The 16,908-nt window shown below is 39.0% G+C and overlaps 1 protein-coding gene across 1 annotated transcript in view; it reads right to left on the reverse strand.

The window, feature by feature from the left end:
* BLK (BLK proto-oncogene, Src family tyrosine kinase) overlaps positions 1 to 16,908 on the reverse strand; it is a 53,563-nt gene that overhangs the window by 19,336 nt on the left and 17,319 nt on the right. Inside the window, exon 2 of the mRNA XM_066360947.1 lies at positions 1,570 to 1,678. Within this exon, the coding sequence (XP_066217044.1) occupies positions 1,570 to 1,677 (108 nt within the window). The 5' untranslated portion in view covers position 1,678. The remainder of the gene's footprint in view (positions 1 to 1,569; positions 1,679 to 16,908) is intronic.

Consider the following 16,908-nt stretch of genomic DNA (forward strand, 5'->3'; position numbering starts at 1 on the left):
CTTAACCTAACTTTGACTGAATAATTTATTCAATCAGAGAACTCAATAATTAATTTATAGCCCTTTGATTATTTATTCATTCAACAAACATTTTAGTGTTATGTAACAAGCCTTGCATTAAGTTGGGACACAGATGGGGTGCTGGTTTATCTAAGAAACGGGAGCAGCGCCTGACCAGGCGGTGGCGCATTGGATAGAGCATCAAACTGGGATGCAGAGGACCCGGGTTCGAGACCCTGAGGTCGCCAGCTTGAGTGCAGGCTCATCTGGTTTGAGGAAAAGCCCACCAGCTTGAACCCAAGGTCGCTGGCTCCAGCAAGGGGTTACTCGGTCTGCTGAAGGCCCGCGGTCAAGGCACATATGAGAAAGCAATCAAATGAACAACTAAGGTGTCGCAACGCACAACAAAAAACTAATGATTGATGCTTCTCATCTTTCTCCGTTCCTGTCTGTCTGTCCCTGTCTATCCCTCTCTCTGACTCACTCTCTGTCTCTGTAAAAAATAAATAAATAAATAAATAAATTAAAAAAAAAAAGAAAGAAATGGGAGCAGCAATCACCAGTCCCACTAAGACACAGTGGGAAGGGGGAGCAGGAGAGAGGAGCCCAGGTATGACTTCCAATTGCCACACACCAAACGGGGATAGGTGGCCAGGTCAGAGCAGGGGACACAAACAGTCATCTAAAAAGGCATCTTTAGAAACCTGTCATGTCAAGGGGTGCTAAGGGCTTTATAAAAAAAAAAAAAAGATTAGAATAGTGAGCTAGGCCCCATGAACACTCACTTGCATAAGGAAGCTTCTGGATAAGAGTGAAGGCAGCAGATGTTAATAAATGCCCCAGACTCCCCCTCCCCCTACTACATACACCTTTCCTCAAGCTGACCTCTTGGACTTCTCTTTCTCTTCAAGGCTGCCCTTGCCCAACAAAAACTAGCTAAGAATTACTGGGGGCTAACTATGCCCAGTCCTGTGCTGAAAGCAACCTTATAGCATTGCATATTTGTATCTACATGGTATATTGTTACATCCCTATCAGAAAAGCAATGTTAGTCTACTCATTTTACAGATGGGAAAATTGAGGCCAAGGAGAGTTCAGAAACCTGTTTTGGGCCTCGGCTGTGTGGTTCAGTGGATAAAGCTGTGTTTTGGGCCTCGGCTGTGTGGTTAGTTGTTATTTGCCTCCCCGGTACAGGGAGGTCATGGGCTCCATCCGGGTCAGGACACACACGAGAAGCGGTCAATGAGTACACAACTTAATGTAATAACTAAATGGAACAACGAGTTGATGACTCTCTCTCTCTCAAATCAATGGGGGATAAATGCTACTTTCAAGACACAGCTAACAGACTTAAACTCCAGCAATCTGGGTGTTAAACATTCTACAATACTGCCACCCTGATTTGAGCTGGGATGGCACTGGAGGGAGCCTGTTTGTGGGAGCGCTGAGTTATCACGAGAGGACTCTGGGGCTGGCTGGAGACAAGGAGCAGCCCCCAGGGAGTCACCCGCATCCTGTGCTCTTCTCCCTCCTGCCCCGCCCTCCCCAGCTGGGAACAAGGTCACTCACCAGGGGTGGCAGTGGTGGGGGCTCTCTGCTCTGGCTGCTGACCTTCGCGGGGCTCCATTGGCTCTTACCCTTCTCCTTGATTTGCTTTTTGCTGCTCACCACTCCCATCCTGCCAGAGAGCACACAGCGGATTGGCAAAGCGAGTAGGTCTTCAAAACTTTGTACGGAAGACCTCCCCCAAACTCCTTCTGGGTGGCCAATTAGAAAGGCGGGATGGAAGTGGAGGACAGTGAAGGTGAAAGTCAATCATGAGGTCAGAGGGGGTTGGGTGGGGTAAGCTTGCATCCACCTTTTTGTTCTCAGAGTAGGAAGAAGTGGCCCAGAGGGGAGAAATGACTGAATTTAGGACACAGTGGTCGTCTGGCTTGAGGAAACTTCCAGAAACTGCTGGGTGGACCCCAAACCTCTGAGGACAGAAGCCTTGACATCTCGAATGAGTCTGACCAATGGGTCTGGTAGTCTGGGTTTTAGTTGTTATTTGCCGCTGACTGCATCACCCTGGAAAGTCACATTTCCTCTTGCGACCCATGTTAAGACAGGTCTGAGGTTCTTCCTTACTCAGATATTCAGGTCAGATGTTATATATTTAGGGCACGCAGATAACACAGGCATCTGAGGCCAATTGTAGCTTCTCCAGTAATAGCAGAGGGTCTTCGTCAGAGGTGAGAGGAAGAAGGCCAAGATTTTTCTTGGGAAAAGAATCTCAGGACGATAGATATAAGAAAGACCCTAATTCGTGGCCACTATCGCCACCACCCTCATTCCAGGGGCTGCTATTGAGGGGGGCTTACTCTTGACCAGGAATGTCACAAGCTCTATCTTGTATCATCTTTTCAGCTCTCTAAAGTAAGTGTAAGTAGGTATTAATACGATCCTGGGACTGTGGGTTGAGGCATTAAAGAGCTGGTTTACAGCTCTTTACAACTAGCCAATACAGAACCAACTCTGGAGCCCTGGCTGACCCAAGAGCACCACCACACTCCACCTCACACCTGCATCCTGGGACACAAACATTTACAGAGGAAAGGACTTGAGTTCCTGCTCTCAAAGAATGACCGGCCCTGCTGTGTGGTCCTGGGTGGAGTCCTGATGCCTTTGGTTGTCTGCACAGTATTTCATCGATTCTGAGATGCACCATATTCAGTATCTCTGAAACTGGAATACTTTTTACAATTGATGATGGTTCATATTGTAATTAGGAACAAATTTTTTTCTTGTTTAGGGATACATTAAAATAAATGCTAGCTTTCCAAGTGATTGTGTCTCAGAATCAATGAAATACTGTAATGTTTCTTCTTTTTGTTTCCCAAAGAGTTGAAGGAACATGCCTCATATTATTTCTTTTCAAACTGAACTTGAAAAATGCAAAAACTATAATAATTTTGATATAGGACAGAGAGCCACAATAATGAATACTCCATAAGTATTGTTGGGTATGTTTTGCATACAGAGCATGTAATACTGCACATTTGTAAAAAAAATAATTCCTTCTGAAATAAAATACTTTCTGTATTTAAGTAGTTTCTTTGTGTGTGTTCAAATCAGCCTTAACATCAGATGAAATATAGTGCCAAAGTTACAGGTCAGCATTTTAGTGTTCAGAGATTTTTGGGTGTCAGAATTTTGGATAAAGGATTATCGATTTACATTGGGAATGGTTACTTAATTTTATTAGGTGCCTATTTAGTATCTATTCATATGAAAGTTTTTATTTAATTGTTGATGTAATAAATTATGCTGATAAATTTTCTGGTATCAAAACATCCTTGCATTTTGGAATAACAGCTGTTTGGTTACTGTACATTAGTCTTTTTGATACATGGATGGGCACTTTTTTGCAAATACTTGACTTCAAATGAGAATTTATATTTCCATGTGGGATTTGTCTATGAGGCATTAGCATAAGGTGATGCTGGCTTCATAACATTTACCAGGAAATCTTTCATCTTTTCTCCTTTTGTCTTGAATAGTTTAATAACATTGGGACTACCTGTTCTTTAAAACCTAGGTAGAATTTAGCCGATAAGTCATCTGTTCCTGGGCCCTTGAAATAATAAATCATTAAATACATTTCTAATTTCTTCTACAGAAATGTATCTGTTCAGAAACATCCCAGTTTTCTCTGTTCCCATTTTTTTCCTTTCTTGCACCATTTTAATAACTTATGTGATTTATAGGTCTTTGATTTCCTCCATATTTTTCAATGTGTTTCCATAAAGTTCTACATAGTATTGTCTTATCATTATTTTAACCTCTTTTGTTTCTTGATTATGACCTCTTTCTTGTTCCTAATATAAAGTAAATGTACTTTCAGTAAAAATTGCGGTGTTTAATTGGATAAAATTATCTGAAGATTTCTATGACTGAACAGTATTAACCAAACTTTAAAATTATGAAAAAGAAGACTGTAATCAAAACAGCATGAGATTGGAGCAGGAATAGACTGCTCACCAGTGGAGCACATATGGGAGCTGGAGAATGTGGCAGCTTAAGTCAATGGAGAACTGAAGGTTTGTTTTAATAAATGGTATTGGGGAAATGGTTATCTACTTAGAAAAAAATACAATTGGACCCCTCCTTATGCCATATTAAAAGATAAATTCCAGGAGTATTGAAGAAAAATGTAAAAAAGAAAAAAATTCAATTGGAAGAAAACTTAGGAAACAATTCATATGACCCAGAGTCTGGAGATAAGAATTGACAAAAACAGAATAGCAGAAGCTAAAAGTGGACAAAAGACACATAACAAAAAGCCAAATTCATAAATGTTAAAGGTATTACATCGTAAAAGAAACCATCATGAAGTCAGCAGATAAGCAACAGATTGGGGGAAAGATTTGCAAAGCAGACAGCCGATAAATGTCTATTTATAATATATGCAGAGCTCATGAACATTGACAAGAAATATGGGTCTAGCATACAATCCACTCAATAGAAAAATGCATGATTGTAAATAGGCAGTTCATCCAACACAAATCCAAATAGCTAAATAAACATGTAAAGAATGTTAAAATTACTTACTGGTTGGAAAATGCAGAGTAAGATAATAAAATATCACATTACATAAAAAACAATTGCTAAAACAGTGCTTGGCATGGTGCAAGAGCTTAATAAATATTTATTAAACAAACAAAATATGAAATATTACCAATCTTTTAGAAAACAATCTTTCAAGTTCTATTAAAATTAAGAATTATGCATACCTTTTGACATATAAACCTACTTTATGGGACTCTCGCAGAGGAATAAAGCACCATTACATGAGAATATATGAGATATCAAAATGTTAATTGCAGCTAAAATTGTAACAGAAAAACCGCCCCTCCCCAAAAAAAAACAAAAAAGCTTTGCAATTGCTCACTCATTGAGGAATTGTTGAATACATCTACACTCTAAAAGTCTGCGGAATATTATGCAACTATTTAAAAGGATGTGCTAGGTCTTTACCAATGAAGCTAAGAGGAGTTTTTACAACATGTTGTTACATGAGAAAGCAGGATGCAAAGAAGTCCATGCGGCCATCCCCTCGTTAGAATACTAAAGAACGAGACAAGCCCTGTAGAGCGTGCACATGGTTTTATATGACAGGAAGAGAGATCTGGGAAGAGGCACACCAGATTGTTTACTTTGGTTATTGGTGGGGGAAGCAGAGATAGAAAAGGGAGGTGGAAGCCCTCTCCTCCCCCGAAATAGGAAGTTTAAAAAATTGCATGTGGTGTGGGTGGGTTGGTGGGCATTAATGCAAAGCAGTGCTCCAGAAAGATATTTCCTAAGGTGAATATTGTTTATCTCAGGATTTCATATGACTTTTTATGACAGGACTTCATGTGACTTTTATGTTCTTTTTTATAATTTCACATATTCTTGGAATTATTTAATAGTAAGCATATATTATCAGTACAAGCAGAAATATAAAAATAGAAGGTGAATGACAGGCCCAGCAACAGAGGGGGTATAAGGCCTGGGGGCAGGGCCAGCCCCAGCCATTGACAATGGTCACTGAGCAGCCAGCCAGGGCAGCCTGAGTCTCCTGACTCAATGAAGGGTGAGTGTGCAACAGCTTCTAGAATTTTCCAACATGGACTCCTGTTTCTGGGCCTAACTAAATGAACAGCCCTCTTTGGTCAGTCATATTGCCACCAATTTTAAAATTCCTGCGCAAACATTTATGTCCACATAAACAACATAATTGAATATTTAAGTAACTTGACAGAGAGTAAAATGCCAATAATGATATCACCCACTACTTACAATTCTTTGTCTTTCAACTCCTTAGCAGTGAATACACATGTGATTTTTCCATGGGTTTTATAAATACATAGCTTCTCTACAAGTCCCTCCCCTCCAATGGTTCTGACAGGAGACTAGAGTCCCTCTGGAGGCCAGGTGACAACTAGAGCTGGGTCTGGTCTGTGCGCTGCCACCCCTCTGTGATATTTTACCCGTTTCAGGCTGGCTGGAGCCAGGAAATGTGGATGTCCAAGCAAAAGCCAAGTGCAACGCATTCAGGTGGCTTTACTGGACTGAAGACACTGGGCTCTCTTTCAGGAGTAAAGGGTGGATGGGGGAAAGGTATGAGTGTGTGTGTGCACATGTCTGTGTGTGAGAGTGCACACACGTGCACCTGTGTGTGTGTGCATGGCAGAGTAAGTATGTGCGTGTACCTATGTGTACTTATGTGTGTGTGTGTGTGTGTACATGCATGCATACGTGGTAAGGGGGTTAAAGAGATCAGGAAGATAGAGGGGACTCTTTCTGTGTTTTTGGATTGGATTAGATCTCCTATTTGGACTTTGACCAGAGCAGGGACGTCAATATTGGTCCCAGGGAAAACACTGAACACCTAAAACACAGCCTGACAGGGGATGTGGTGGAGACATGGACTAAAAATAGAGAAATTAAAAACCTTTGTTTCTAGTTGCCAACCATTTAACAGGTTGAAAAGCACTTGGCATTATTCATTTGATAGTCATTATTATTCAATGATAGCATTGATAGGTTGATTATCTCATTTTATAGCTGAAGATCCTGTCGAGGTAGCATGCTAGGACCCTCCCACCACGGTGGCAGAGCTAGGAGCTGGAGAGTGCTCTCTGCCCCAGGACTACCTTGAGCTTGTTGCCCAAAACAGGTACACGGGTAGCTTGGGCTGGGGCTCCATCCCCCTTGGCTCACAATTCAGGTTCAAGTTTACCCATGTACCTGAACTTTTCTATGGGGCTGCCACCGTCTTCCAAAGCCCTCCCCTCCAGAGGAGAAACCTTTGCTGGAGCGAGGAGATCAGAGGGTGAGTGTCACCCTGGAATTTCGTGTAAAGACTCAGACAGCCTTCTTCCTCCTCTCTAGTCTAGTGGGGGTGAGTAGCTAATCTAGGTAAACTGGACTCAAAAGCAAGCTACATACTGGCTGTGTGAACTTGGGCGAATCGCTTAATCTCTCTGAGTCTCAGTCTCCTTACCTATAAGATGGGGAGACATGGAACCATTCCTCATTTCAGACATAAAACCTTCCTGAAGAAAGCACACTCAAAGTAGAATGCTGAAGAGGCAAACAATGGACGTTCTTGTTTAGAGGGAAGAGAGCAGTTTTGTTTCTACAGAATTAAACCGTATTATGAAATTCTCAATTACACTTTCCCTGTCTGGCAAAGTTTCACAATCACTTTCAGCTTTTCACAGACATCTTTTAATTATGCATTTACCCATGATTATTGCATAATTCCAATGACTATTTGACTATTTGTGTAAAATTGGGGGAAAATGTACCAAAATATTAAAACAATTGTGCAAACCCTACTACCCAAATGAAAATGATTGTTCTGCCAAGATTGGCCATCTCCTGTAATGTTTGGGAATGTCCCCTCATCAGCTGATGTGCTCAAGTCCAAATTCAGCATGTGGAAAATGTTTTGAGATATTGACACATAACAAGCAAATATACAGGTTTTATGGAGGTCAAGGATCAACAGCCTATAATACAGAATTCATGTGGTTGTCATGCAAATCAAACATGGGGAAGTTGGGAAAGAGCAAGAGCTTAGAAAGCACTAAGTAGATACTCATGAGAGTGACCACAGGAATTTGGGTGACACTTTCCCTCTCCAGAGCTTGCTGGTGCTCTAAGGTGGCCCTGGGATTCATGGGGATTTCCTACCTTTCCTTTTGGGGTTATCTAAAATCCAATCCATAATCAAATTTCCCCAATTGTCTCAAAATAGCTTCTTACTGTTGCTTTGCCTTAGTTAGGATTCAAACAAGCTTTATACATGATATATGACTGTAAAGTCTTTATGTCTCTTTTATTGGAGTTGACCCCTCCCTACACACACACACACACACACACACACACACACACACACACACACACACACACACAGACTTTGATTTGTTTCATGGCATCGGTTTAGGAAAGCCAGGTTGGATTCTATATAATGTTCTGTATTCTATATATTTCTTCCTTGTGATAGCTTATAACGATTCCTCTATCTCCCTATTCCTAAACATACAGTTAACTTTATAAGCTCCATTAGATTTAGGTTCATCTTTTTCTTGTAGGAATGTCTTATGGCAGGACATGTGCTTCGTGTCATATATTATCAGAATGTTTCACGTGCTATCAGACAGTGATCACACTGTCTGGCTACATCACATGTTGGGCAAATAAGTTTGTAAAATATGATTTTTATGTTTGCTTGCTTATAGTTTGCATTGGTGGCTGGGTAGTGCCAGGTATATGTGGTCTGTGAAATTGCAAATTACATTCCTGCTTGAGAAGGGCCATTGTTTTGCTAATGTTTGCTGGAGGAGAGGTTTTAGAGCCAGAAAGGTGTGTAGAGAGAGAGAAGGTGTGCAGATGGAGAACCAGAGCTGAGGAGCTTTTGCAAGCTCTGCTGAGACTGGTGGGGCCTTTGATTCTAGGAGAAACCGGAGAAGATCATCCTGGTTGTGGAACTAGAGAGTGTGTGTCAGTGGCTTTGGGAGCCCTGAGTGAAAGGGAAGTGTTTTTTCCCCTGTGTGTTTGCTCGTCGGCCAGTGTGAGACTTTAATAAAGGAATGGCGTGTGAATTGTCACGACGGCTGCCACTACTGGCCCTACACCACCTTAGTGATGCTAAGATAAATCTGAGTTCAGGTGATGCCAGTCTGATCCTACTATTGGAAGCTTCTCATCCACATTTCAACTAATGGTCCCATTAGAGGTTACTAAATACTGATGCTCTAATTCGATCATTCCTTCCACATTTGTTAGTTGGGAATTGACAGAGTAAAGGATGAGAAAGAGAGAACATCAGAAAAAATGTGCATAATTCCATCAGGGTCAGGTAATATTTGGATATAGAGAAATAATACTTTCCCAAAGAAATGGAAACAGGAAACTTATTCAGAAAACAGAGTTTTTCCATTGGATGGATTGTGGAGTATATAATAGAAATATTCAAAGAAGCTACAGTTAACACCTTTTGTGATATTTTAAAATACCAATAGAATATTTGCCCAGCACTAGTGTAGGAGCTGACACAGAGTTGTAACTCCTAACTGAGCATGTAAGCACCTCTGTGCATGTGTGGCCCCCTGGCAAGGGATGAGTTAACAGAGATGATTTGTGATGTGTGTGTGCGCCATTGGTCTATGTGGCTGCCAACTTGGGCACAGAGATGAGACACATGTGTGGCTATTTCCATTTTGTCAAGTGAAAATATTTCCACAGTGGAAATTCACTCCCCATAGTGGTAAAGTTGATAGAAAAGATTTTTTAGGTGGTAAAAAGTTTGAGGGTATAACGTAAAACTACAGGAAGGAAGGCAGGATTTTTGTGAAGCTGTGTTAAGTAAATATAGACACGCATTATTGAGTCACCTACATTTGATCCTATTTGATTCTGCTGGCACTGAGAAGCTTGAAATTTGTTAGGCTACAATGTAGGGGAGTAGGAGGGATGGCAGCACTGTGTTGATATTTTATTTTATTTATTTATTTTTTTTAAATATTTTTATTTTATTTATTTATTTTTAGAGAGGAGAGAGAGAGAGGAGAGAGAGACACACACAGAAAGAAGGGGGGGGGAGCTAGAAGCATCAACTCCCATATGTGCCTTGACTAGGCAAGCCCAGGGTTTCGAACCAGCGACCTCAGCATTTCCAGGTCGATGCTTTGTGTTGATATTTTAAATACTTGTGATAATGACTAGTCTGAGAATAAAATTACTTTAATTGGAGAAAATATGTAAATTTACGTTAAAAAACCCATGATAGTGATAATTAAAACATACTGCTGATATGGCAAAATATAAATACAACTACTGTTGTATTTTATATTGATAGGACTGTGGACTCTAATCTACTTAGCAGCTTCTAAATATTTCTTGTGCTATTTTTATCATAAAAAATTAAATCATGAGTTCTCTGATCACTAATGGAGTCAATTCGACACCTTAGCACAAATGTTCTCCAAATTCAGTTTGCATTAAGACCAACCGGGAGTGTGCAGATTCCTGAGGCCCAACTCCAGCATGCCCAAGGCGGGGCTCCAGGGTCAGTCTTTTTCACAGGCACCCCCTACAGGTGCTGATGGAAACAGGTTGACCAACCCCCGCTTTACCAAGACTCTTTCTTTTAATTGGCTGAGTTTCTGAAGTATGACTTGTAAAAAAAAGGAGTAAAAGACAGTCTTGCCAACCTTGGGGATTTCCTCCCATGAGTCCCTCATACATAATGCTTGTTGTTTTTCTGCCAGTGATCCTCTTATCTTTAAATGAAATGAACTTTTTTCTGTCCTCCATACAAACAATCCTTACACATGAACATATTCCTGTATAGTTGTTTGTTTGTTTTTTGATGGGAGAAATAACTCCCCTTTCTATAATAACAATGAGCATCTGATACCTTCCGGTTCACAAAGTACTTCCATATTAGGTATCTTAGGAGCCTCAGAACGACCTTAGGAACTAAATGAATTCCCCATCCTTATTCTCAGACAGAAGACTGAAGACAGAGGTGACACACCGGAAGTGTGGAGCAGGGATTTCAGTCCCATCTCTCACTTCAGAACCTTGCTCTCTCCCACAGGGGTTCACAGAGATCCTTCCTCCCAGATACAAATACATTCAAGACTTGAATTTTTTAAAAAAGTCACTATCTCCATCATTCAATTCTTTTGAGCTGCCTCTCCAGCATTTATTAAGCACAACCCAGAGAAGAGGTTTGTGGGTAGAAGGGAAGCACCCCTACCAGGTTTCTGGGGGCCGGGGAAACACTTGGACTGAAAAAGTTGGCTCTGTTTTATGTTTTCAGACATGAATTGGAAAAGGTTAATGACAGCCTGACTGGGCAGTGGCACAGTGGATAGAGCGTCGGACTGGGATGTGGAGGACCCAAGTTCGAGACCCCGAGGTCGCCAGCTTGAGCACGGGCTCATCTGGTTTGAGCAAAGCTCACCAGCTTGGACCCAAGGTCACTGGCTCGAGCAAGGGGTCACTCGCTCTGCTGTAGCCCCCAGTCGAGGCACATATGAGAAATCAATCAATGAACAACTAAGGAACCACAACGAAGAATTGATGTTTCTCGTCTCTCTCCCTTCCTGTCTGTCTGTCGCTATCTGTCCCTCTCTCTGACTCTCTCTGTCTCTGCCACAAAAAAAAAAGTTAATGACAGAAAAAGAAAGAAAAGTCTCACGTCCCTGGCATTTTGGGGTTAATTGTGGTTATTGAGTGGAACTAGAGACACAGAGGTTTAAAATTAACTAATAACACTCTTTGTTGTAGGCTTTGTCTCTCCCATGAGAACAGGAATTCCAATAATCACTAGCACAGTGCCTAACATTCCTTCCTACTCAAGGCTAGACACTATGCTTTGTGCTTTACATATGGTGCATATCTGGCCCCAACAACAGACATACTCCTTCCCATTTTACAGATGAAGAAACCAAGGCTTAGTGAGGTTTAAGGGCTTGCTCAAGACTATACAGCAAGTCACAGACTGACACTTGAAAAGCAATATTTTTACTCTGTCACAAAGTCTACGAGGTAATAAAAAATAAAACACTTGTGATAATACCTGTGAAGAATGTGAAACTGATTAGAAAATTAAGTGATAAGCAAGTAAAAGTGGATTATGGTTGGATTTTAGGACAGAATGAGAGTCTTAGACAATTTTAAGTTATTCATCTGTTTTTAATTACCATTGTCATTCTCATTCTGGACCAGCCCTATTTTTCCAGGGCCAGACGGACCTGTCTGAGTGAACCACTTACAAGTGGTGCTAAATAAATAATAGATTCAGCTCACACTGAGCAAGGGCTGCGGTGGCATGCTGGAGAGAGTTCTACCTTCAGCCTGTCTTAGTCAATAGTTTATTAGTCATTTTTATGCTGACATAAAAATCATGCTCATTCGAATTTCAGAATATATAAAATGAGAGGAAAAACTAATAGAGCTAGACATTTCCAGTAATATCTTTCAGGAATGACTGCCTGAAACTAACAAGTTGAATTAAAATAAGCATGCAATTTAGGTTTAAGGAATCACCCAGGGAAGAGGCACCTTTGCTGAGAGGCCTAGTTCAATAGTACTGTGAAAAGGACAGCACAGTGCTTGTGACCAAGAGAACACTTCTTGCCTTTGGGAACTCAAAGGAACGTGGTGAATCTTCTTTGATGCCTGATAGCTGTTTGACCAAGATAATGTGATTCAGTCACTGCAAGCCTGTTTCTTCATCTGCATAATGAAAATAATTATTATAAGGAATAAAGAGAGTATACACAAAAGGTTGGTATATAATGAGTGTTTTATAAAAGTAGTAATTTGGGGGTGGTCTGGAAAAGATTTAGATGTATCATTAAGTAGTAAGTTCACAGATCTGGATACAAGCACCATCATGGCCACCACGGACAATAATAGCACCTAACATGGTTATTGGTACCAGGCATTACAACTAGCATTATATGTCTTGTCTCACTTTTTTGGAAAACCCATCTTGTTGCTTTCTTACCTCTTTCTTACACCTTCAGAAGAGCCCACACATCTTAGACACAATGCACAGTCTATCCTTCCATTGAAGGAAGGGGCCTGTAGGGAAATAGTTCTATTCAACAATCAGTTCAGAACAATGTAGTCCTTTATGCACAAATATAAACAGTCAACTAAGTCTCAGAAGAATTAGAAGAAAATGAACAATATTAAAGAGAAGATTCAAAATAAACAAAGAATAATTCAAGAGGAAGCAGAGATAGAGTGTAGAAAATAACTTTTAAGAAAACCTCTATTTAGTGTCCTCAGAGAAGTTTTATATATTATATAAATTTAAAAGGAATAAATTGATGTGAAAGAAGACTAGTAAAAAAAAGGAGTTCTTGAAAATTAAAACAGTGATTAAAAAGTATAAGAAGGATATGGCTGAAGTTCACATTAATGGTCTGAAATATGAAGTCAAGGTACATTCTAGCATAGAACAGACTATAAATGTTAGGATTGTGTAATATAACGAATGTATTATATATAAAATAATAATAGAACAAAAAAGGAGTATGTGAAGTTGAAAAGGAATATTGTATGGAGGGAGAGTCAATAGATACTGTTTAAAGTTGATAAACAAATACATAAATATTTAACTATATTATTTTATATCATAAAGTCAACCACTGAAAGGATAAGAAGGATAAGAGAGGACACAGGTGAAAAGAAGGTAAGGAAGAACATTCTGCATCTTTCAGGAGATATCAGTATATTTATCCCAGAGATATATTTAAAATGAAAGTGTTAGTATTCTTTAAAATTCTAAAGGTAACAGAAAGGAAACTTGGGAAACAATAAACATTAGCATTGCTTATTTGTGAGGTGATACAATGAGAGGCAAGCTTTTATTTTTTAGTCTGGGCCCTTTGGGGCTAGCCAAATTAAAAAAAAACCATTTTCATGGGTAACTAATATAATAATAAACTCTAACTCAATAAATGAATGACAAGATAAATACAAGGTGGGGCAGAAGTAAGCTTCCAGCTGTTTGCTTGGAAAATAATACAATAATTAATAAATAATAATACAAAAATGAACTGTGTGCTTTACATCCTCTGAACTATAAACTTACTTTTACCCCACCCTGTAAATTAGTAAAAGAATAAAAGAAATCTGGCTGACAAAGAAAAATGTCCAGAGTACATTATCATTAAGAGTAAATTGCAGAATGCTTTGAATAATATGACTCTGGTTGGGTAAAAGAAACAAAAAAAGAGTGTATAAATATACTTGCAAATGAAATGTCTAGAAGTCCTTGATACAAAAGGAAACTGCAAACAGAGTCTCTCCTGGAGAGTGAAATTGGCAGGCAAAGGGATGGAGGACTTTATATTTTGCTTTACAATATCTCTGTGCAGTTTGGATTAAACACAAAGCAATATCCTTAAATCTGCAATACCCTTAAGTGCCATTTTAAAAAGTGAAGTTAAATGGAAGAAACTAGGCAATCCCACCCCCGCAATTACCGGACATGTGCCCCTGAGCAACATTAGAAAGGACCAACAAAGGGACAAAACGCTTTCCTCTACCTGTTGGGGCCACGCTCACTCGGAGGACTCAGCCTCCTCTTTGAACCGCATTCAACACACTTTCTTCCTTGTGCATGTAATTTGCTTTTGTTGCAGGAAATTTAGAAAGTAGAGAAGCAGATAAAAATTACCTACAACCCCATCATCCTGATAACCGCTGTTAACACTCTGGTATGTAACTTTCCATTACCATTAAAAAAAAAAAAAAAAAGCAAAACTGGGATCATTATCTACATCCTGTTTTGTGACCTGCTTTAAAAGAGGGTACTGTGGCCCTCTTTGTCACCTCTTTTGCCTGTAGTATTGAATGAAAGGCTGTGGGCACATTATTGGAAGGCTGTACCAAACTTATTTTACCCACTGCTTTTGCTACTCACCCAAGTCGTTTCCATTTTTTTTTCTTTTTTTTTTTTTTTTTAGTATCAGAAGTAATGCAGCAAAAATATCCTTTTCTATTGCCCTTTATCTTTGTCCATGTCCCCAATTAATCTTGGTTGGGGTTAGAAATTCTAGAAGTGCAATCGCTAGGCCCAAGAGCACACCACGCTTAAGTCTTCAGACAGATTTTGTAAATTTCACTCGGCAGCACATGACTATGCATTTCCCTGCACTTTCTCTAATAGCAGTTATTATTTTGTATTTACTAAGTGAATTTACTTAAAAAGTTATGTTTTTTTTCCTAACTTAATTTTTTTACGCAGGTAATACACACATGCTGAAAATCAGAAAATCCAGGTCAATGCAAAGGGAAAAATAAAAATCACACTCAACGCCACCATGTATGGACAGCCACTGTGAACATTTCAGTGATGAATTTCTAGCATTTTTCATATATGCATATCCATCTTTTAAAAAATGGGGCCAAGCTGTTTATATAGATTAGGATGTAGTTATTTCAGCAAACAGTAGAGTGTAAACTATATATAAGTACCAAAATTTTGGAAGCAATATTACTAGCTACATGCCATTGCAAAGACTTAACATTACTTTATTTAACCACTATTGGTCAAATAAGTTATTTTCAGCCTTTGAAACCTGTAACAAACCAGTAATAAACATCTTCGTAAAATAGATATTTAGTTTTTGCTCCAATATTTTCAAAACTATTTTTCTATAAGTGGAATTAATAAGACAAAGAAGATGCACATTTTTAAGGGTCCTCATCTGTGATGTTAAATGGGTTTCCACAAATGTAATGCTGATGTGCATTCTCACAACGAAGAAAGCTCTTCTCCCTGGTTCTTTGTCAAAGGCTTTTTATCAAGTTTTAAAGAAATCTTTGTCAATCTGCTAAATAACAGGTGATAAACAACATAGTTTTAATTTCATTTGCTGTTAATATTTATTATATATTTTTCAACCACTTGTGTTTTTCATATTAAATTAGTTGTCCATGCCTTCTGCTCACTTTACATTGAGATATTTATCATGATCTTAATGACATATAGGAGCTCTTTATATGATTTCTGTATTTGATTTATACATTATTTCTCATATACATTACAAATATTTTTCTCAATTTATTTAGCTTTTCCATGTTGTTATTGTACACAAAGGTTATCATCATTATCTAGCTAATTTATTAATCTTTCTCACCAATCTTTGTCTTTGATGTTCACACTTAGAAATTTCTTCCCTACTCTAGGTTTATAGAAATATAAAACTAGTTTAAATTTTTTACTGTTAATTATTAATTTCTTACATGTATAAGAGCACAGAAACTAATGTAACAACACTAATACTAAATAGATGCTAATATTTTGTCACACTTTCTCAGTTCTCTTTTTTTTTTTCTTTCTTCTCCCTTTTTATGTCACAGATACAACTAAAACTTGAGCATTATTTTCCCGTCTTGGTCTTCAAAAGTAATCGTTATCTTGAAGTTAGTGATTTTGTGCAGTTATATGTATGAACAGCCACAAACAATATACACTTTTGCTTTGCATGTTTTGCAAAAATGGTTTCATAGTGCATGTGACCTTTTTACAGTTTGCTTTTTTTTTTTACCTGAAATTGTGTTTTTGAGAGGCTACCTGGATCCCTAGTTTTTCTAGTTTTGGTTTTATCCTATTTCGTTATGTAAATACACCTCATTTTATTTATCATTTATTCATCTGAAGTCTTATGTGTGATAACCTTTTTTTTTTTTTTATTGGAGATGGGGAGGCAAAGAGACAGACACCTGCATGTACCCTTACCAGTATCTACCTGGCAAGCCCCCTATAAGGCAATGCTCTGTCTACCTAGGGCCACTCTTCCATTGCTTGGCAAGTGACCTATTTTAGCACCTGAGGCCAGGCCATTGAGCCAACCTCAGCACCCGGGGCCAACTTGCTCCAATCAATCAAGCCATGGCTGCAGAAGGGGAAGAGAGAGAGAGAAAAGGGAGAGATGGAGGGGTGAAGAAGCAGATGGATGCTTCTTCTGTGTGCCCTGACCGGAAATTGAACCCAGAACTTCCAGACGCTGGGCCAATACTCTACCTCTGAGCCAACCAGCCAGTGCTTATTTTTTTAATAAAACTCAAAAATTTTGAATGAAAATATGTGCTCATAATAGAAAAAAATTACATATATGATATTAGAAAAAAGAAAATTTCCCATAATTTCAACACCTCTGTTGCTATTTTGGCGTATCTCTTCTTGATCTTTTCGGGAGGGGGCAGATACAAACATTTAAAAACTTTTACGAAGCTGAAGTCAGTATGGAGCATGGTCTAAAGTGGGGCCTTTAAAATGGATTTAAATCCTGACTTTGTAATTTATAAACTACATTACATTTGTCAACTTTCTTTATCTTTTGA

Source organism: Saccopteryx leptura, chromosome 1, assembly GCF_036850995.1.
Source record: "Saccopteryx leptura isolate mSacLep1 chromosome 1, mSacLep1_pri_phased_curated, whole genome shotgun sequence".
Lineage (NCBI taxonomy): Eukaryota > Metazoa > Chordata > Mammalia > Chiroptera > Emballonuridae > Saccopteryx > Saccopteryx leptura.